Genomic DNA, 22,752 nt, shown 5'->3' with positions numbered 1-22,752 from the left:
CACTTGGGCTCAAAAAAATATTTTAATAAAATTATCATACATTTGAAGGGCTTTTTTCTTTGCTGAATTTGAAATCATTCTCCGAGATAAATTAAGTGGTTCTTCATGAATATGTATCAATTCAGACCGAAAAATTACCTTGTTTGTACCTGTTCATTTAGGGCGGAATTTACAATCTCCCGTTTTTTACGAGGAAAAAGGCTCGAACCTTTACAAGGTTTCTCATAAGTGGTTCTCATATAGACGTCCACTTAAAAACGGGTATTCAAAATACATGTGGCATTGTGGCACCTTTGTGTACCTAATATTGTGCATGACGTTTATGACATAATATTATGATATATCTACTTGTATGGCAAACGGCGACTCTATAGTCGGGTGAATGAAAAGTGGCCGCTGGCAATATGATAGGAACCTTTTTTTTTTTCGATAAGCCGTGGCTTCTCAAAGTGGATCACGTAAAGCGCGTAATTGCATTATGATTAATAATTCAAAATGCGCGCGCTTTTTCCCATAATTTTGCGGTACAATCAGTGGTCTTACAAATTCAGATTTAGGCCTATACGAAAAATAAAAAGTTTTCTTATACATAGGTATAAAATATGTAAAAATCATAATCATTATTTCATTTTAAAACACAAGTCTTAGGAGGAATGCGTTATTCTATAGACAAAATAAGTAGAGGGATGCAAAATGTAAATACAAAAAAGTAGAGGGATATCATCCCTCCGTATCCCCCCCCCCCACTTCGACCACTGGGTACAATGGTACAAATTCACCTCTAGGCGCGTAAGCATCAGCGGCCACTTTTCATTCACCCGACTATATATACGTGCAAGTTTTTAACTCACCGCCAACTGAACTATACGGAAGAATAAAATGTTGAACTGTTTGTAAGTTGTAGAAAAAAAAAATGACGATTTTCAGATAAAATATATAGGTAGGTAAAATATGGGTAGGCGTCTACATGTAAGCGCATTAGCTCTGCGGTAGGTACCCCTAAACGTAATTCACGATAATATTTTTAAGAAAGAAAACACATTAAAAGTATTTTACCGAATGTATTTATTATTTACACGTTTGTTTAAAAAATCGAATACAACAGAGGTAACTAATTTCTTATAAATCATGTTGTTATAATTAACATACGTAACACGTATTGTGTATAAAATTTTAAATATGCATATATATATATACCATAACGAAATTAATTCAGTGATGCGATGGCAATAATTGACATATCACTCTGTAATTTATTTTAAATTACTTGATTTGCAATACATTCTAGTATATATTATTATGTAGTTAGACATTATTATACTCTCTATAAAAATCAATAATAGGAAGTTAATTCATTACACTATGATACGCACAATAGGTATATATATTATATATATATATATGTATAGTAACTATTAATAATTCAAATTATTATACACGTTAAATTAGGTATATATATATATATATTAATACACTTAAAAATAATTATTAAAGATAGAAAAATACAATGGCAACTAAGTTTTTGAGAGATTATAAAATATAATTCTCGTTAAAATTAAGTACAACTGCTGCATAACGCACGTACGAGTATATAATATTATGTACACAGTAGTATAAATATAATATCTTATTATTTTCAAAAAACAGGTAAAATCATCCGTTTACCTCTCCGAAATAAATGACGATTTACCCAAATAATATCTTAATACATAACGTATATATATTAATATATATCATTATATACATTATTATTTTTGGAAGTTTAAACTATTTTCCAGAATAATGTGATCCGATGTTGGACGGCGGTCCTCTCATGTGTGGCTGGTGTTTGGCTGTGCCCGAATACCGACTGCCTGGTCTCGAGTGTACTATCGCATAATGATCACTATTGGTGGACATGGACCGAGTGGAATTCATTGTAGAGCCACCTGACACGTATCCCGGCTTACCGTTTAATGAGTACCTAAATTTCAAAAAAAAAGTAATCAACGGTCAAAAATGATTTATCGCAATCACAATATTTCACAGGTCGATCTGAAAAATCAGCAATCCTAAATAATACGAGTACTCACAGTCAATACTCGAGTATCGTGATGTTAAGTTATTTTCATATAATTATGGTAAAAACTGCAGGTGATGATTTAATAAATTAATTTCCGTTTCAATATTGTTAATAGAAATGTAATCGATTGTGGCGATCTCGGAGGCGTGCGACCTGGGAGGAGCAGCTGAGAAATTTACCGCTACTATTGATGTACCAGCTATGCATAATTTACCGTATTCAACTAATATTAGAGACATAGTGTTTATTTTTGTAATATTACGAAAACTTTAGAGTGTTTTTTTCAAGCAAACTGTATGATATCATGTAAAAATGTAATATCGATTATTGGTTTTGTAATAAGGAAATATTGTCCCCTCGCAATTCTTTCCAACCCCAAAGCCCCTTCCCGATCTCTCTTCTAGTGTAATGTTGACTCTAAGGCCACTAAGACTTACTCATTTCCTATGAGTATACAGTATTCCAGTGCCTTTACCTACTTGGTAGGTCTACATATTGTATTATTATTAGGGGATTTGAGGGGATTTGAGTGTCCTAAAAAAACTCCGAAAAATGCCCTAAAAAAATTGCTACAAATTTTTTTATTTATAATCATTTTAGTATGAATTACAATAAAAAGTTTTAAAAATGCATTATAAAAATCTATTACAAGTGTAAACTGTAAATGCATAGTTTTAGTATAAATCTAAAAAAAAAGTTGATTGTCCGATAATATAATACGAATTACGAGTACCTACTTATAATCTGTTATTTTTATTTAAAAACCATGTTGGTATAAAAATCTTAAAATCTTAAAATAAAATTTCAAATTCATACACTTGGTTTCCAAAAACTCAAAAAATACTCCAAAAACTCTAAAATGCCCTAAAAAATTAAGAAAATGACCTGAAAACTAAAAAATGCCAAAAAATGCAAAATAAACTTTCTTATTCTCATTCAAATGTACATAAAACAAATTTGTGACAAGACGAGCATTGCACAGTAAGCTTTGAAAAACAATGCAATGTGCATCCAAATCCCAGCCCTAATTATTATAAAATGTATCGATCACCTGAGTTTCGGTTACCTATACGCCATTAAGGGCGTCGGAGCCGGTGCGTTTTTAGAACAAAAGCATATATAGCCTTACGAGAAAAACTCTTACGCCCGGAAAACAGTCGAATTTCGTTCATTTTTTAGGAGAACGTTTTTCAGGTGGAATCAAAGCCCAATTTTGATAATTACTGCACTTACAGAAGCCGGACGCATCGGTGCGACGGTGATATTTGTTATCTTTCAAAAGTCTCAAAGTATTTTTCTAGCACTACTTCATAGGTGACTCTATATACTGCAGTCTTACCTAGATCCGTACTGCGAACCGTGCCAGCTGCGGTATGGGTCGTAGTCTTCGATGATGCTGGGCTCCTTTTCAATGATGTCGGTACGGGCGCACGAGCACGTCATCGCCGAGCACAGGAACACGTTGATGACGAGCATGATGAGGAACATGAGCCCGAACGCTATGCACAGGTATAGCAGCCACGGCGGCCGGATGCCCCCGTCGGCCGGGTCGTCGCACAGCGTCAGACTCCGGGCCGTCTCGCCGGGCTCGAGCACGAACACCGTCGTGCTGGCCGTCAGCGTTCCGTTTTCCGCCGGAGAGTCCACGGCGAACTCGTACTTGATCTGCTGCTGTTGCTGCTGCTGCAACTGCACCGCGGACACGCCGTCGCAATCGGGTTCCGCGCACGCGCCCCGGCACACCTCGATGTCGCACTGGAAGTACAGTTCCGGGCTGTCCGGAAACCGGAACATCGAAGCAAGCGCCGCGTCCGCATACCCCGACTTTGGGTCGTACTTGAACGGCGTGATCACCTTAGTGTTGGCCGGACAACTGCGCCATACAACGATAATATAATTAATTAGGTAATACAATACGTCATATGATGGGAAATTCAGACGCATTTTGCACGCTGTCGGGTACTTGCAATAATCAAATCGGATACTGTCCAATGAAAATCGGGTAGCTGACTATATAATATTATTGAATAAAAAACTAATGGATTGTACACGACGCGAAAGTGTTTCCGGTTTGACGTCTTCGGCCATTAACTATATTTAATTGTTGACAATACACGACGATACCCCCCCGTCTGTTTTGAGAAGAAACATATTATTATATAGCAGTGCACTGTCTCGGACCATCATTGAGGTTATTGACGAATCGAAATAATAGCCGAGTATAAAATAAAATCCCATCGAACGCCATCTTCTTAGAAACGCTCGAGCAGACGTAAGCGAGTTAAAAAACAATCACGCTTTAAACCACTAATTTCTGAGTCTTTGGAAGTTGTAACTAGAAAAACCACATAATTGTGGTACACGCGGTATACAGCGGGAGATCTTTTGTAGCCGACAATATGCAGTATCGTCAGGGTTCACTTACCCGAGCTCATTGATGAGGTTGACGCTGTTGTTCCTCTTGTTGAACGCAAAACAGTTCTTAACGCGTATTCCATAGGCACCTGCGTGATTTGGAACATGAAAAAAAAATATTTATGTTTAATCTTTTATATGGTTGAGGATATTATATACACGAATAAATACATATAATGCGATAGGTACGTGGGTTTGAGCGAATATGGTTTTTATTTTTTTTTTTTAAACGATTTATGTTTAATGGTTGTTCTACTTCATTGAATTAAGTAACATTTTGAAATATTAATAAACTATAATGTGCACTTATTATTTAATAAACCACAAATTGAGAGCAAATATTGAATTCGAATTATTATCGAAGCGTGTAATTTGTTACGTAAATACTTTCACACACTGTTAAAAAGTCGATCGCAGTAGGAATCAATAATATATCTTTAAATTAAATATATTTATACACTAAAACACATTATACCGTTCATATGAAATATTTAAATACATATTTTATAGTTATTTCTTTATATAATAAAATGTTTATATTTGATTTGATTTGAACAGTGTATGCGAATCGTTTTTCCGTTTTCGGAAATCCTCCTTATAATATAGTTACTTACCAAAAAAGCTACAAAAATAAATGTACCAATTGTATATTATAACTTATAAATTTATAATAAGTGCATTAATATAATATGGTTTTATCATATTAAGTACACGATAAGAAAATATATAACTACATACTTTTGGGCATTTTGAGGACACACTTCCTTAAAAATGTGTTTGGGCCCACTTAAACATGAACATTTTTTTAGTTTATCTAGGTATTCGCTAGTAAGTTATTTAAAGTTTCAATATAATTATGAAGTGTTATTTTATTTTACCATCGTGTCTTGATATCTCAGCCCTGAGTGTGTAAGGATGGCTGTAAACAACTTCCTGAATTCTTTTGCCGTTCTCGAGGAATTTTAATGATACCAATGACGTTTCGTTTCTGAAAAGTAATGTAATGTTTTAATCTTGTTGAATTTTTTTTTCTTAAACAATTGTAGAATTTAATCGGCAAGTTCAAGTCTATAGACATTATTTACTTGGAATTCTTGAATCCTGATTTGCCACATGTGATAACGTAGTACTTATCGTCCGCAAGTTCTAGAGTTCTGTGTATTCTTATAGCTATCGGTACTGATCTTTCTTCAGTTTTCTGTTAAATTAATATTTTTTTTATTATATTCGTGTATTAAGTATTATATTATGATAACAGTGTGATAACCAATCGTTAAATATTTAGTGATCTATAATCACCAAGATGGACCTACGGAAATAATTAACTTTATATACCTATATAGGTATAATCGAAATTATGGTATGTATTCTCATGTACAGAAACTGTCATAAGAGGATATACTCTAACCTATTGACCTTACCTTAAAGGTCCCCACACACTGTAGCGGTGGAGGTGGCGTTAAAATAAGTCCAAACACAATTCACCGCCACCGCAACAGGGTGTGTGGACCTTTATACGTCATAATTATTGCCATTACCGAATCGGACTTTTTTTTAAAATTTATTTTTAGATTATTTACAATGATTTTTAGGGGGGCCATGTGACTACCATGCGACGTTGAGAATTGCCCTGTTTATTTTTGTATAAATCATTTTAAAATCGGAACCTGCAATACCTCTGAAACATCACAATCACAACATTAGTTGTTATACATTCCAGGAGATGTTGATTTCGTGAAGTTATTTTTATAATTTTTCAATCATTTCATTGACACATCTGCAGAGATGTAGATTGTGCGACATTTTACAAACATCTAATTGACATATCAGATATGTTCACCGTAGACGTTAGCTTTGAGATCATACACCAACGTCTATGAGACGTGATTGTCAACACATTGCACACGGGGTAGGTATATTCTATTTAGTAATTAACCACATATAATACATTTTAAATTGCTAAATGTGTTTATATGTGTTAACAGCATTCTTAGTACTATTCTAATATTAGTAAAATCTGGTTTGACTTGAGTTTTGTTGGATACATCAAAATATTGGCCATTTGTAGTAAAATGTTAACTGGCAAAAATCAAAAATCAAAATCTTATCATTTTGTTCGACAGGTATATCTCAATATGTACCTATTCTATACATTAAATACTAATTTGGTTGTACAGCCTATTTATTCAGGGAGGATTGTATACCTAAATCTTATTTTATAATTACCTTTATTTGAAAACTGAACTTAATAAAATATTTCGAGTTTGAGACGGATTATTTAATACAATAAGCATTTAAAATGTTTAAACGCACTCAGTTATGTTAGTTACAGTATACTCATTAGTCATTACTTATATTAGTTTCAAAATAAACGTAAAATAAATAGGTAGGTATATCGTATACCTATGTATGAACATTATAATTTTTAACTTAATTATTATAGTTTTGATTTATATGTGACTGAGGACCTACGTATAATAACGGTAAGTTCCAATCTGAGCATAAAATATAATTCAAAGAGAATTAACTATTATTGTAAAATATAACTATTTCGAAATTTTCACCGCGTAGGTTCTGAGTTTTATGAATACAATAGATTGTGATTTCAAAGTTATAAACTTTATATTAAGAACATATTATTAATAAAAAGATAAATACCATCGTTTACCGCCGTGTCAAAAAGATTAACATTTTATGTTCACAGATGTATGTTAAAATCGTTGATTTAAACGTGTTCTATTTATAATACTTCCTATAGCTATGTACCCCGATAATCGCTGCCGAAGATATTTTAATGTGTTGTTAATCTCTATAATCCTAAACAGTAAATGCACTATTATAATTTATTTATTTTCGTGTCGAATGTTTTGGGGGCCTACGGGTACATAATTTCATTAATGAATCCGTCACATGGATCAACTCGATTTTGTTCATTGCGTAACTGTAACAATTGTCCACGAGGGAAAAAAAGAAAACAATTGGTCATTCAAATACGAAAGAAAAATGTTTATGCACATATTATAATGTTTCAATCGTTTATTAGACATGCTCGCGTAATGAATAATTTTTTCGTCACCTCCACGGATCATCTGTCCCTACCGTTGCACTTTCCCCGTTCGCTCGATGGCTTCGGTGTACTGACTTCGCTGTGGCTTGTGGTCAACTACTCGACCGTGACCAACGCGCTATTATTTTATTTACACAATTTTCACCAAGCAGACACACATAACAGAATTCATTATACTTTACACGAATAAATATTATGTTAACGGCCGAGTTGATTTATTATTGGTTAAAACTTTATACTATGTATACATATATATATATATATACATGGGACATCAGTCTACAATAAATTGCGATATTAATGTATCTTAAATAGTTCAATAACAATATTTATCTAGCCATCATATTACTATGTCATATAGATGTTAAGATTGTTAAGAGGATCAACTGTCTCGGACCCTTGAAAAAAAATTGAAAATTATGTATGATAGAATAATGCGTTCAGTAACAAAAATACGGTCACCCGCACGTTAATACCTACGAATGTAAATATTCACACACAATTATTTTTAATGCGAAGAGATAAAATATTGTTAGGAGTAAGGAAATTCATGCACTTGGTACCTATACGAATTTGTTAATTTATGAGTCATAGATCTATACAATATTTTAATCATAACATGAAATTACAATTTAATATATTTTCTCATCGAATCCTTTACAACATGCACGTGGTCCAAATGGTACAATGAAATACAAAAACCTTAAATTGCGTATGATATATTATAATATGGTATGGGAATACCATAAAAAACCCGAAAGTAATTACAATAAGTTTAATTAAATTGGTCTGACTTAAATGAAGCCAATTCAAAATTTAAAGGAAATTTGTCTAAATGTATATGTAAGTTGATATCCGTCATTATATTCTTTAAGTACCTTGTACCTACACATAATGTTGTAGTAATATATTCAAAGAAAAATAACTAATTTAAAGCTGTTTAAAAAATATGATGATAATGTTGAGTTTTCTTATGTTAAGACAATGTTAAAATCTACAAAACCATTTATTTTGTTCGGAATAATTTTAGTATCATTTAGCAAATGATTTACTGTTCCACGTCAGCTCCCTAAACCCTAATGTATATTCAAATTAAACTATTAAAAACGAGCATATTATATGCTATGAGAAATAATTGTTTTTAAATACATACACACTACTTTCATACTTACTACAGTGCATAAATGTATATTTGATATTTGATTATAATTGTGCCCTGAAGTGATGATACTAGTTTTAAATTACATAATACCTGTAATAAAGTAATAGGTACCTGCATATACATATACACTATACAGCTATACCAGAAACAAATGTTGACTTTAGAAGATAATAATAATATTTTAATTGAAGACTTTTTTAATATATATACCGGGTGATACGATACATTTAACGTAGACACTCCTTTTGTCAAAAACTATAAAGTTGTTTAATATTTTTTTTACATTATTAAAAAAATAATACTTGATATAGTTCGAAATATTCAAAATAATATTTTTCTTAGAATATCAAATTAAAAATGTATGTTGTTAGTCAAAAAAAAAAAAAAAAATGGTAAAAAAAAATTGTTAAAAATTTAAAATGCATAGTTTTTTTTCAAAAATGTTATTGTTTTTTAAAATAATGAGTGTATCGAGTTAAATAGATCACCCAGTATAATATTATAATATAAGTGTATAAAAATGTATGTGGTTAAAGTAGGTATAGTTTATTTTAGAGTTATTATCTAACTCTAAGAGACTAAGAATCTTCAAGAGGACGCCACACCAGCGTATGTCGATCCACTTTGCAAACGTACAACATAGGAAATTTGTTTTCAGCCGTTTCATTTCAGTGTAGTGACACCTTTAATAATAGAAAGATTTGACCTATTATCAATCTTAAAGGCACCTATTACATAGGTATAGCCGGTATAGGTACTCATAAATTGTTTGAAAAAAACTAGTACGTATAAATGTAGGTATAGGAAATAAAAGTGAATAATATGTACAAATACCAACATACTGTTCCTAAAAAAGTGATAAATGGGTGTAATGTGTGTACTTACAAAAAAAGTATTTCAATTTAAATGAAAATAGTGTAATTATTAGTGTAACTACCTATTCACAAACGGAATTGGAAATGACAAGTAATGTTATTTTCGTGAAAGACGAAAGAATACGTATATATTTATATTATATTAACGTATACGAATATTATATACTATACTATCTAGTGTTCTAGTATCTATATTCTATATACTATCCAATATTTGGTCATGCTCATAGAATTAACGTTATAGAAGCCAGAATAAGGTACAACAATTGAAATGACAACGATAGAATGCTTTATTCCTCATAATCAAAATGTCAAAAACCTGTTATAATGGTATTCCATAGAAAAACTGGTATTGAACGCGTATATAAAAATGTATAAAAATGTATATTATAATATTATTATTATTATTTCACGAAGTTGGTAATTTAGTTTAGACCGGGGCCGTCTTAGAGAGGCGGGGGCATCTAACTATAACGCACAACATATCAAATTAGAATAATCGTTCAGAATAATATATTTTACTACACTTTTCAAACGCTCGTAACTTGTTTTAAAAATAAAATATAAATAAAAGCCTACGTGGGGTCCTAAATAATAGTCTTACCTTCAAATAGCATAATAGGTCAAATCACTGTATCCAAAATGACGGAGTAAAACGGATTACTTTGGACGTACAATTTTGTCTGACAGTAATTTATACGTTAATAAAACAGAAACTAAATTATGCGGGTACGACGTCTTCTTAAAACATTATTATAAAAAAAAATATATGTATATTTAAAAAACATTAATAAACAATTTAGAACTATGTATAATAATGGTGATTGATAATATATTAACACAGAGTTTATACCTTTAGTTTTCACCCATTCCCTAAAAATGGTTCTGAAGACACCCCTGGTTCAGACGTAACTAAGTAAGTGTCTAACTTAATAGAACAAAAAAAGATTAAATAAATTGGACTTGTTAATTTTTCTGAGAGTTTAGTATATTATGTATCTGAACATGTTTCATCATCAATTATATAGTGACTTAGTGCAAATTAGTTTAACAACCAATTTGATACTCAAGTTAAAGATAAAATATGCGAAGTAATTTAGAAATTAATTACGAATATTGTTTAACCACACACGCCTATACTATAATTCAAACTCAAATGTCAACGGATGAAAACGAAATCAATTCATAGAGTGTCTAATAAATTTGTTTAGGAAAAAGACGATTCTATTGATCATCTAATATCGAGTCAGTGGTCCAATCGTGATTAATTATTAGATTTATAAGAATTCAAATTTGATACATAAAAGAGTGACTAAGTTTATAAGTCTATATATGAACTACTGCACCATTATTTCGGGGGGCCATTATGCCTGCCCACTCATCCGCTAAACTGAAATTCAAATAAACGCTGGTAACCGATTTAAAATAACGAGTGCTTATGGTACCTCACTTAAAAAAAAGATCACTTTTCTCGAACACGTTGTATTACTACTGTTAATGACGTCCTAAAATTGTGTAAAAATAATGTTTATTCATAAACACGGACATTTACCGAGAAAATGGCTGTTTATAGTGATAAAATAATCTCACCTTGGACATGTATATATTATACACATGACTTGGACATAATAATATTATTACACCAGTCATCAACCATACAACAAAGTACCTACGTATAAAATAGTTAAAAGTACATCGGTGCATAATATAATAAAATAAAGTACTCATAGTATGCGTCTTACACGCACGTCATGATATCTATACGCGATGCGATTTTGTTTTGATATACGGATGACGTCTGCTGTCCGTATACCTATAGCTTTTCCGAGGAAAATTTTCGCGACGACGTGACATCATTACACGTCGTTCGCAATAACAATCGTAACGCATGCCGCGAAAAATGCGCACCCACCTGCCGTTAAGTCGTTTGTGCCGTCTATATTCGAGGAGTAGCTTACCGTGAAATCGGGCGAACGTTTTTTCCCAGGTACATAATATAATATTATCGTATTATTATAAAATAATGTAACTACTACGATATGATGTACGGTGCACAATGCCCAGTACACAATAATAAATAATAAATTATATTATATGTCGTATATTATTATATTATACACACGGGCGATGGTCGTATCATCTACTCACCGTCAGCAGCTGTCTCGGAGATATGTCATAAACTCGTAACAATAATAATAATAATAATAATAATAATAATGACGACAAGACCGATAGTCGTAGTCGCCAATATATAGCTGAAGGTGTCTGCGGACGACGAACGGTACAAATCGATGTGCGCAAAACGTAGGTATATAGGTACAAAATAATAATATGAACTTGTACAATAGTAACTGTGCCGGTGCATATTATTATGTGTGTACAATACAATATTATTAAAAATTGCAGATTGTCGATTTATATCAAGTCAACATAATATTAGGACCCGTTTTCATTAATATCGTTGTAACTCATTTATTATATGTGACTTGTTAATACTTGTTACGTTATGCGTTTTATAATTGTATTAAATATACTTGTATCGACTATTATAGTTGTGCATTGCAGGGGTACACACAAAAAGAGGTACAGAATTTTTTTTTTTAATATTTTCATATAGGCATGTACAATATAAAACAGTCGCAGTATAACGTATACCTTATACTATAGCTCAACTACTGCGAATGCGAGGTCATTATTACAACTTTTCTTTATTTGAATATCTCATACCTATACTACTTGATCTGCAATATTCAAAAAACATAGGTTGGGTAAAAATCAAGCATTAGACATTTGTGAAAAATAAACTGTTAACCCACAGTTTCGATTTTTACTTATTTGATTCGATTTCGTAACTGTAATACGCTGTTTGATTTTTATTATTATAGGTATTTAAATGGACTTCAGTACATATTTCATTAACAACTTTTAATTAAATAAATGAAAAAATAGTAAACTTAATATTATGTATTACATGGGTGGTTAAATCATTGGCAAAATACAAATATCGATAAACTTAACAGTATTATTAAAATAATCATGAGTAGCAAGAAACAAAAATAAAAAATGTATGATGTTTGAAAATTTAGGTCCACATTGGCGTTATAGTAATTATTATTATCTTCTTAGCGGCCGATATTTTTCTAAACGGTCATTGGTGGCATAAGCAGTGCCGCAACTAAGGTTAATAGGGCCGAGGTGCAATACCAAATAATAGGGCCCCTTACTTACCAACATTTTACAACATTTTTTCATGAAAAATATATTTATATATGTAAACGTTAAGTATCCACCACAATTTAAATTTATTTTTAACTAAAAAAATACAAATTTACATTAGATAAAAACATTTACATTACAAAAATAATAACATATTTATAATATTAAAATTACTTTAAAAAATTTTTTTTTCTGCTTTTTTGATTGGCAAAGTCAATAATTAATTTTTCTACATCAAGTTCTTCAGTGCGAGCTCTTTCTATATTTAATATACTTATGTTTGTTAGTTGGTCTTGAGATATCGAGTTTCTTAAATAGTTTTTAATCAGTTTAAGTTTAGAAAATGACCGTTCGGCCGATGCTACAGTCACTGGTAAACTTAAAAATATAATACAAGATGTAACAACTTCACTATACAAAGATGATAGGTCGTTTTCTATTAAATATAAACATAATTCTTTAATTGTTTTCATATCAGTGTTTTTTATAAATTCCTTTAAAGATAGAACTTGACTAGTTAAATCGGAAGTTACGTCAGTTTTGTAAAACTGAATAAAATCATAGCATGATTTTACTATTTCTGCTTCATTTAATTTTATTATATTTGGTGGCAATAAAAAATTAAAAGTATTTGATACTACTTTAAGTCCTTTAAAACGATCTTCGAGTTGAAATAAAGCAGTATCAACTAATGATAAAAAAGTGTCTGCTAGATTTCATAGTTTCATTTTCATCACTAAAAATTATGTCCGAAGGAAAGTTTATTGACGGTTTGCAAGGACCATATGATAGAATTTGTTTTTTCAAATTAGAACTGATTGTGATATTTTGAAAATGTCCTCTATCTGTTGGAAACTCCAACTTTAAATCCAATTCACCAACTAATCATATGCAAAATAAAAAAAAAAATTTTTAAATTTCTAGAATAGGTACTATAATAATTTTAACTAATTGATATATTCCTGGTTTATTAAAAATAAACTATTACTGATTCTGCTTTAACTGGTAACATGATTGTTGCAACAGAACATAATATATATTTTATTTATAGAGTATAGACATTAGACACATATTATTATCTATATTATTTTCTAATTTACTATGTAATAATTTTAAGTCTTTTTCTATTATTTAAAGAGGGCCTCTTTGGGGCCCTCTAAATTCTCTGCTGGGGGTGCAATGCACCCCCTGCACCCCCGATAGTTGCGGCACTGGGCATAAGGGACGTAAAAGGATCGTCGGGCAGAGTTAAACTTTGAGGTACTTGAGAGAAAATTCGAGAGGCAAGTTCAGAAGATTCTATTCTGCCATATTTAACAATCCTACAATAAACCTGATAGGTACTTGACCAGTTACTTATATCGTTTTGAAACCAGAAAATTCTTTGTTGTTATTAAACTGTGCACTGTGTATATAATATTATTTATGAAACAAAAATGATTCAATTTTGAAATACGTACGTTGTTGATGAATATGCCACAGTAATCAGTCGATCCTTGGGTGGCCAGCAGATTGATGCCAAGCGTGGTAAGCTTGGTGCCGTTCCCGTAACTCAGACAACCCGACGAACGATAGTCTCTGGCGTGCACAGCACCTGTGGGAAACAAGATGGTTTTGTTTTTTAATTATAAAATTATTATTCCGATTAGCCACGACGTTTATGATGCATTTATTGCGTGGGTACGATCGAACTTCGAACACTGTTCTTCACTAATATAATATATAGAGTATACCGCCTGTGGGCAAGTGTCGGTATCTATACTATTATTACATATTATATAAATAATTATTCGTTATACGTGAACGTACAATCAAGTAAACGACATCTATCTGAGTAGGTGTCTCCAGTTACACAAACTTCTTTTCGGAAAGGTAAAAAAAGTTTCTTTTTGTTTTAACTTAACTTTATATTTTGGCTATTTTTGCTAAATTAAAAATACCTATATTATCATTTTTTTTTTTTTTGGTGGGAGATATGATTTGATCATGGTTAATAACAACGGTAATTGCAAGGAAATTTAAAATTTCTTTTAAAAATAAAATTGTAGATTTGTAGGTACATGTTTTCATGTTCAACTTTGTAGGAATTATCAACTGTCCACGTACCAATACAAATATTATTCAGATACAAAAAGCTCGGTTTTTTCCTTGTGATATGAAGGTGCGGACAAAGGCTCACACAAAATATTTTACCACTAACCTTCTGACCTTTTCATCGACATAATGTCGACAATCTACTTGGTTTTTCACATATCTTTTAAATTATAGTCATAATAATAATAAAACCATATTATAATAAATTAACTCACTTATTTATACAAAGTAGTATTATTATTATGTATATAAGTATATTTACAAGATTTGTATTTACTGTAAGTAAATATTAAATGATTATTGTTCCTCATTGAATTCTTAATAATTATTGTGTAAACGATAACTTTTTATTTTAGTGCAGATAATAATATTATCTTCTCACTTAAGTTTGAATTATTTACAAAGTTTAAAAGTTAAACAAAGTGCAATTTGTATTTGAATACAGTTAGTTTTTAAACACATATAGCTTATAATGAAGTACAAATAGATGCTCTAATATGTTTTTTTTCAAACATTGAAAACTGGGGAGCTGGTGTGATGTACCTACGTTTTAAATTTTAATATACATGAAAATATTTTAAATATCACAATATCAGTAATGACTGATATTTAATGAATAGATAATAGAAAACTATTAATAATATTGAAATTAAATAACTAGGTGAGGAATGAATAACTTAAACAATTAGAAAACTATATAGAGATTAGCAATTTTTTCTTTTTATTAAAAAAATAAATAATTTGACAAAGGGAAAACGATATCTGGTTTAGATCTTACCAATAGAATAATTCTGTAGCTTAGAGACAATGCAATAAAATATAAATTGAATGCGGAAATTACAAAGACTACATTATTATATTTAGATCCCACGAAAAAGGCGTGGAAAAAAGTCGTTGGTGAAATTTTATGTTAAGTACCTAATACTTACTATAGAATCATTGGTGTCAAAAAACAATGAAAGTATTGATTATTGGTTCACACCTTTCTAGTCTGATAATAATTATATACAATTTATACCACAGTGTTATAATTTTCTGCTAATGCGTATTGTGTTTACTGTATACCTAATGATTTTGTTATGACGCACATGCATATTATTATAGGTACCTATACAAATATATTACATATAAATATTAAAAAGTACGGGTCAGTTATTATAGCCGTGCTGGGTTGTATTAATTTTAATTTGAAAGTAAAGATCAAATTACTTATAGTAAACCATAATCTATTCTGCAATACAGACGTGTAAACCAAGTTAGATATTTTTGGTCGAATATTCAAAATGCCGTACATGCCGTAAAACACTCAAATAAAATTTAAAAAAATAATGGCTATGGCAACCAAAAAAATTAAATAAATAATAGTTGGAAAAAAATTATAGATACCAGTTATAATTATTCAAATATAATAAGCATTTTAGCCGAGCGTAAAAGGGGCGAAGCCTTTATTATATAGGTTTATATATTTAATAGGAACATTATGTAAATTTCTAATATATTAATATGGCCTCATTTATTTTCAACAGGTAAATAATTAATATAATAATATAATAATATATAATTAATAATAAATTAATAATAATTAATAATTAATATAATAATTAATTAAATAATTAATACTATATACCTAGTATTAGTATATATACATTTTAAATTTGGAAATTAGAATCATTTAGTATTTACTGTACTTTTATGGTCAAATCTCATTGATAGAATATTCGTTTGTTCTATATATTTATTGTACACGGGTATTATTGTAAAATAAGTACATGTTTTTAGATAGATTATTTTGTAAATCATTATTTATTTGTTTGTTGAGGTCGAGGGAAAAATATAACAATAATATGGCCTCGTCAGGGATTTTAAAAAGACATTATTTTTAAAAGACAACACTATAGGTAGGTATATTGTTAAGTTCTATTCATAATTGACAAAGCAGAAGGTTTATGGTGAGACGGCCTTTGGTCAAAACTTAGTAAATACGTAGTTTTGGTTTATACTCAACATACGTGTTATAGATAATAATATTGAACCGACCGATCGGTTTCGTAATCCAACATCTAATTTCTGATTGTAAAGACTAAAGGTGTGCACCGCATTCCGTGCCATGTTTAAACATATTTTATGACCAGTTGTTCATAATAGTGGACGTGGGATTCGAAGGTAGCAAAGCAGCGAAGCAAAAAAAAACATTCTTATAATATGTTACCGTATGTAAAATATTGTAAAGTATATTAGTACACGCATTTTAAACACCGTATAAACATGTATTGTTTGTTTTTTACTTTATACTGCTTTTAAACTACGTTTAAAGTAAATTATATTCTACACTAATGGTTTTTAATGTTTTTATCAAATCAGTTTTAATAATTTAATATTGTCGAAGATATGAACTGCAGTTTTCATAACAATGAATTATTTTCATTTATACCATATTCTTAAAGATACATATATAATGCTATTTGAAATGTACGATTTAATTACTTTAAAATAAGAAATACCTAGATGAATAAATGATGATATTAGGTATGTCAATTTAATATGCACTTCAATTTATTTTTGTGACACATATAATGTACTATGGGGCAATTTGATGTGATGCAATGTTTTTTTAAAATAACGTGCTTGCCTGCATACCATATGTTTTGTTAAAGATAAAATATAATTTACATTACAATCGAATACAGTAACTCGTGTCCTTAATTACCGGATAATTGGCTTATTAAAACGGTCATATAGCATGCAACAGAGTAATTATAATTGAATAAACGTAAACAAAAAAAAACAATGTCAACTAACCAACAAAAGGCTGGTTGGTGGTGACTTTAATCGTCATGTATCCAGCTTTGCATGTCGCAGTAACGGATGGTACGAACTCTTCTTCCACGAGATTTTGCCCATGGTTAATATGCTGTAAAAAAAAAAAAAATACATGAAATACATGAAATAATAGAAAAAAGTATAAACATTAGAATAATATGATGTTCAGTGAATATTATATCGTGTTCAGGGTATCTCATAAATAAAGTATGATTTAAATTTGACGTTAAGACCGTAATGTATATTTATTCACATTTTACATATTAATATGATATGGGTATAGGCAATTTAAACAGCGAAGAATTCGTAGTGTAATACTGCAGTGGTTAAACCGATGAAATACAATATTTTAACCTATTCGTTTGACGTTTTTGAAAGTTTCGTTATTTTGAATAATATTATTATGTCTAAGTCGTCTTTGTTGAGTAACAGTCACCCGCGGTTAAAAAATACCATAACTGTATCTTCGGAGTTTCGGACCACAATGCATATGAGGGCGTATTGTGAATTGATGAGGCTGTTGTAAGACCAGATTTTTTTTTGTAATAGGTACACGCATACATACATAATATAATATAGGTGGTACCGCGTACACATATTATATAGATATACCAGGACTTCGAGGTCAAGGACCTGGGTACCGATAAAGCACGATTAAACAAAAATAAATACGATGATGATTTTTGCGTGTTTCGGTCACAGACGAAATCGTGTCGGCCGTTAGCTAATATCTGCCAACGTTGCAGACATGAGCGGCATGTGTACACAGCGAATAGTATATTGTATAGGTATGTTATAACGATGTACACCTTTGGTATATAATAACTATATACACCTCTATATATGTATACACACTGCACAGATAATACATAGACACCCATAATATACATATAATAATGTAATACTACCTATTGTTGCGCGTTTACTTAAATAATATGATGTGTACAGGTACAAGTGATATACCTATATGCGACGGATTACTCAATTATTCGGGCGCGTATATCGTAATGCGTTTATAATATTATCACATCAGCGCAGGGTTATTCGGGGCCTGATAAAAAATCGACAACAAAAAACTCATCATCACACGGGACGTTGATAGTAATAATACCCATCTACCTACACCATGTGTATAGTACATAATATGTAGGTGCCTACGTCGCATAGGATGCAGTATTATATTATTATTGGATAATAATTTTACAGAAGACGCCGCCGCCGCCGCCGTCGTCGTCGTGAGCGTGCGGCCTTGGTACACACCTGCACACTTTATAATATACAAGACGAGCAAAATCACACACAGACACACGCACACGGTATCTCTCGCGACTCGGTTGACCACCATTTAAGGTTTGTCCGCGGCGAACTTGTGTAGGCGCGCAGACTTGTTTTAATAGTCACGAGGGCGCTGCCGCCTTATATATATTATTACATACATTGTGTACAGCACGCACGTGCGAGATACGACTTGTCGGGGTTAATTTTATGCGTTCGTTTCGATTCCGCAGATACCTATATCGTTTAATATAGGTGTATACGCGATGTGCAGAGATCAGCGGCTGGTCGCAGACGACAGTCTCGTCGTCGTCGTCGTCTACAGGGTGATTTTTTTAAGCATGCTCACCCCATTTTCATATTTAAATTATGCATATTATATTCGAATTATGATTTTTGGAATTTTTAAGTGTAGTTAGATACGATATTTTCGTGTATACTTAGATTTTTCACAACTTTTAAAGATTGTCCTGTGGCGATACCAACTTTTGTTTTTCAAAAGACAACCTATATATGTTTTAAAGCAAAATGTGATTCAGATAATTTTTCTGAAAATGTTGGCGTATGGTAATCGAAATTTGAACGAAAACTTCCTTAGTTATTCTTCTTTACATACTAAGGAATAAGAATAGTAATATCACTGATTATATTAAATTATTTTAATATAATCTGTGGTAGTATATTAAATACTAAATACTTTTATGAATGGATACGAGCTTGATAATTATAATTCTGTTAGATAGTAATTATTGACGGATATCTTATATTGCATACCGAAATATAATTATCGAGCTCGTATCCATTTCACAAAGCTTTTTAGTATAATAGTCTATCTATTATCCTTATTCCTCAGTATGTAAAGAAGAATAACTAAGGAAGTTTTCGTTCAAATTTCGATTACAATACGCCAACATTTTCAGAAAAATTATCTGAATCACATTTTGTTTTAAAACATATAGGTTGTCATTTGAAAAACAAAAGTTGGTATCGCCACATGACAATCCTTAAATGTTGTGAAAATATCGTATTTAACTACACTCAAAAATTCCAAAAATCAAAATTTGAATATACGCATAATTTAAGAATACAAATGGAGTGAGTATGCTTAAAATATCACCCTGTATATTGATGACAACACGATGTTATGACGATGCTGCGCGATTCGTACGGTTTATTTTTTGTTTCGAACACACATACGTTATAATAAACCGGGCTAATTACGAAACCCACTGCATATTATATCGTACAGGTATATATAGGCAGGTAGTCCCTACGTACGGCGTGACGAACGAAATACAATGATATTATAATATAGGTACGCACCCCATCGCGATCGTTAATTAAAACCGTCTTTTCGACGAGCTTAATTAGACCACTCGTGTGTTTTTTTCGCATACCTATACAGGTTTGTGTATAGAAGTCGGTGCGTATAATGTGCAATACACGTGTGTGCGTGTGTGTGCCTATTAAGTGGTGTCGTGAATCTTGAAATCATTAGACGCATATCATATATATATAATATATATTATATTATATAGACCGAGAGATTAAATTATTATAATGTGTACATGAGACTGCAGCAGCCTGCAAAAGAGCAACGTCGCTGCTGACTGTACACGCCGCATATGTATACATATATATATAGACGTATAAGATATAATTTTATATACCTGTACGCGATAATAGCTTGGTAATCAGTAACCGATAGGCGGTCCAAAATGATTTTATTTTTTCAATGTACATCAATCACTCGTGTGCCGAGCTCATTATCGAAAATCATTCCAGCGGCTTGTCAATATAATAATAATATATAAGTTCTGAACGTGTGTACAGTGTATAGGAAATACCACCGCAGCCGATAGTATCCGCTCTACAGAGAGCGTACCATCGTCGATATATGATAATATAATAATATATTATAACCATCACTAATAAGGTACACAAAATAAGACGGTGGGCCCATCGTAAGAATCGATCTCGAGGTGTACCTATATAGATATTACGTATATAGGTACCTGGTACAGTGTACTACAGACCCATGTGTAAAGATCATAAATTATGATGGGAAGAACGATGTGGTCAACGATGGAATTCTCAAAGTCACGATAGTTAATAGACAAGTTATCTAAGACTAATAATAACACAATATTATTAGTATATATTATATCTTTTGTTCTGTATATAGGTACATAAAATAGCTATGCTACAATTATAAAAAATATAAAAAATGTTCGTACGACTTGAGCCGGCAATCGTTCGTGTACAAGGAAACCGTTATGATCACGTATACGTATATTATAGATAATGTATATGCGTGAGTTAAACTCTTCCAATACAACATAATAACATGTAGGTAGTAGATCTGTAGGTACCCGACTCCTATATCTATAGATACCCCATATTATATTATTTTATTTATTGGAAGGTATAGGTTAAGTTGCCTATAAACCTACAAGACAATGATACAAGAACACAGGTATAGTGGTTTTTAAAATTATAGTGACAAATAGATAATTATGAAAATAATACACCAGGTACATTATAATACATAAATAATAAAAACGTAGGTATGATTTTTCCCTGTGCTTATATCATTAACTACTGCATTTAATTATACTATATCCACCTATGTCTTGTACCTACTCTAAATAATATGAGACTATTATTTATTCAAATGCGTAGGTATATCTCAATGTTTTAGTCTGGAATTAAAATCATCAAATAATCAATAAATAAAAAACAAACGTATTTAGGAAAAGTTTTTACAAAACGTATTTTAAAACGAGCATTAGGATTTTGTAATTTAATACAATATTTTATTCGTTATCTATTGAAAAACACGAATGCTTATAATGATAAGCGTCATGAAATAGACCGCCACCTGTAGTATAATGTCATTAACAATTATTGCTCGATGTATACATAGATTATAGATAATCGGTGAACGCAATTGCATAAAGCATCTTTTATACATTATATTATTATAGTACCTATATACACAATGGCTCCTTACATGGAAAGTCCAAAAACGACTGTCGTCAACAATTGCCCGGGACTTATCTTTTTAACCTTGGAAAAATGAGTGAAAAACACCTTCCACGGTCATGCATAATTATTATTACAAACCATCCCATACATCATTGTTCTATAATGATACTCCGAAGTTCCTTAAACGGAATGCGATCTTACAACTTTATCACTTCGTATAATAAACTATATCTGTACACCATTAATATAATATAATAAATAATAATGCATAAAGAACGCAGAAACAGCCGCGTGGTAACTGGTAATAGTGGTAATCGATCATTGATCAGGAATGCGCCTTTCGTTTTATCCGAACCACAGTAATTGAATTACTATCGATCATTTTAATATATTATCATCGTAAGGTAAAAAATAGTCAAAAAACAGGGTACCTACCTAACTATATGTGACCATATTATGTACTTATATTTTTAATTTAAACGACAGAGAAATATTAATTATTATGTATACTCATTATTGACCTATACTAACCACACATATACATAAATATTTATGAAAGGAGTTCATGCAATGAAAACATTTATAAACATACCTACCCATGTATATTTGAATAAAGTGGTAAAAAGTTTACAATAATATTATACATATTTGTATATTCATTAATTTAAAACAACACGATATTATGACTAGTTATATTTTATTCTCACTAAAATTACAAAATTATTTTTCTCATACTGGAAACTAATATTATTCCAGAATCTAGGTATACTTACAACAT

At 31.0% G+C, this 22,752-nt stretch overlaps 1 protein-coding gene across 1 annotated transcript in view; it reads right to left on the bottom strand.

Moving 5' to 3' along the window:
• Window positions 1–1,095: 1,095 nt before the first annotated feature.
• The window catches only part of LOC111039798, a 36,246-nt gene continuing 14,589 nt past the window's right edge, over window positions 1,096–22,752 (bottom strand). Inside the window, exons 2-8 of the mRNA XM_022323431.1 lie at window positions 17,691–17,802; window positions 14,258–14,391; window positions 5,563–5,675; window positions 5,356–5,465; window positions 4,488–4,566; window positions 3,402–3,935; window positions 1,096–1,963 (exon numbers count right to left, since the gene is read on the bottom strand). Coding sequence (XP_022179123.1) covers window positions 1,768–1,963; window positions 3,402–3,935; window positions 4,488–4,566; window positions 5,356–5,465; window positions 5,563–5,675; window positions 14,258–14,391; window positions 17,691–17,802 — 1,278 coding nt within the window. The 3' untranslated portion in view covers window positions 1,096–1,767. The remainder of the gene's footprint in view (window positions 1,964–3,401; window positions 3,936–4,487; window positions 4,567–5,355; window positions 5,466–5,562; window positions 5,676–14,257; window positions 14,392–17,690; window positions 17,803–22,752) is intronic.

Source organism: Myzus persicae, unplaced genomic scaffold (genome assembly GCF_001856785.1).
Source record: "Myzus persicae strain clone G006 unplaced genomic scaffold, MPER_G0061.0, whole genome shotgun sequence".
Classification (NCBI taxonomy): Eukaryota; Metazoa; Arthropoda; class Insecta; order Hemiptera; family Aphididae; genus Myzus; species Myzus persicae.
This window is presented reverse-complemented; position numbering and strand designations above follow the sequence as displayed.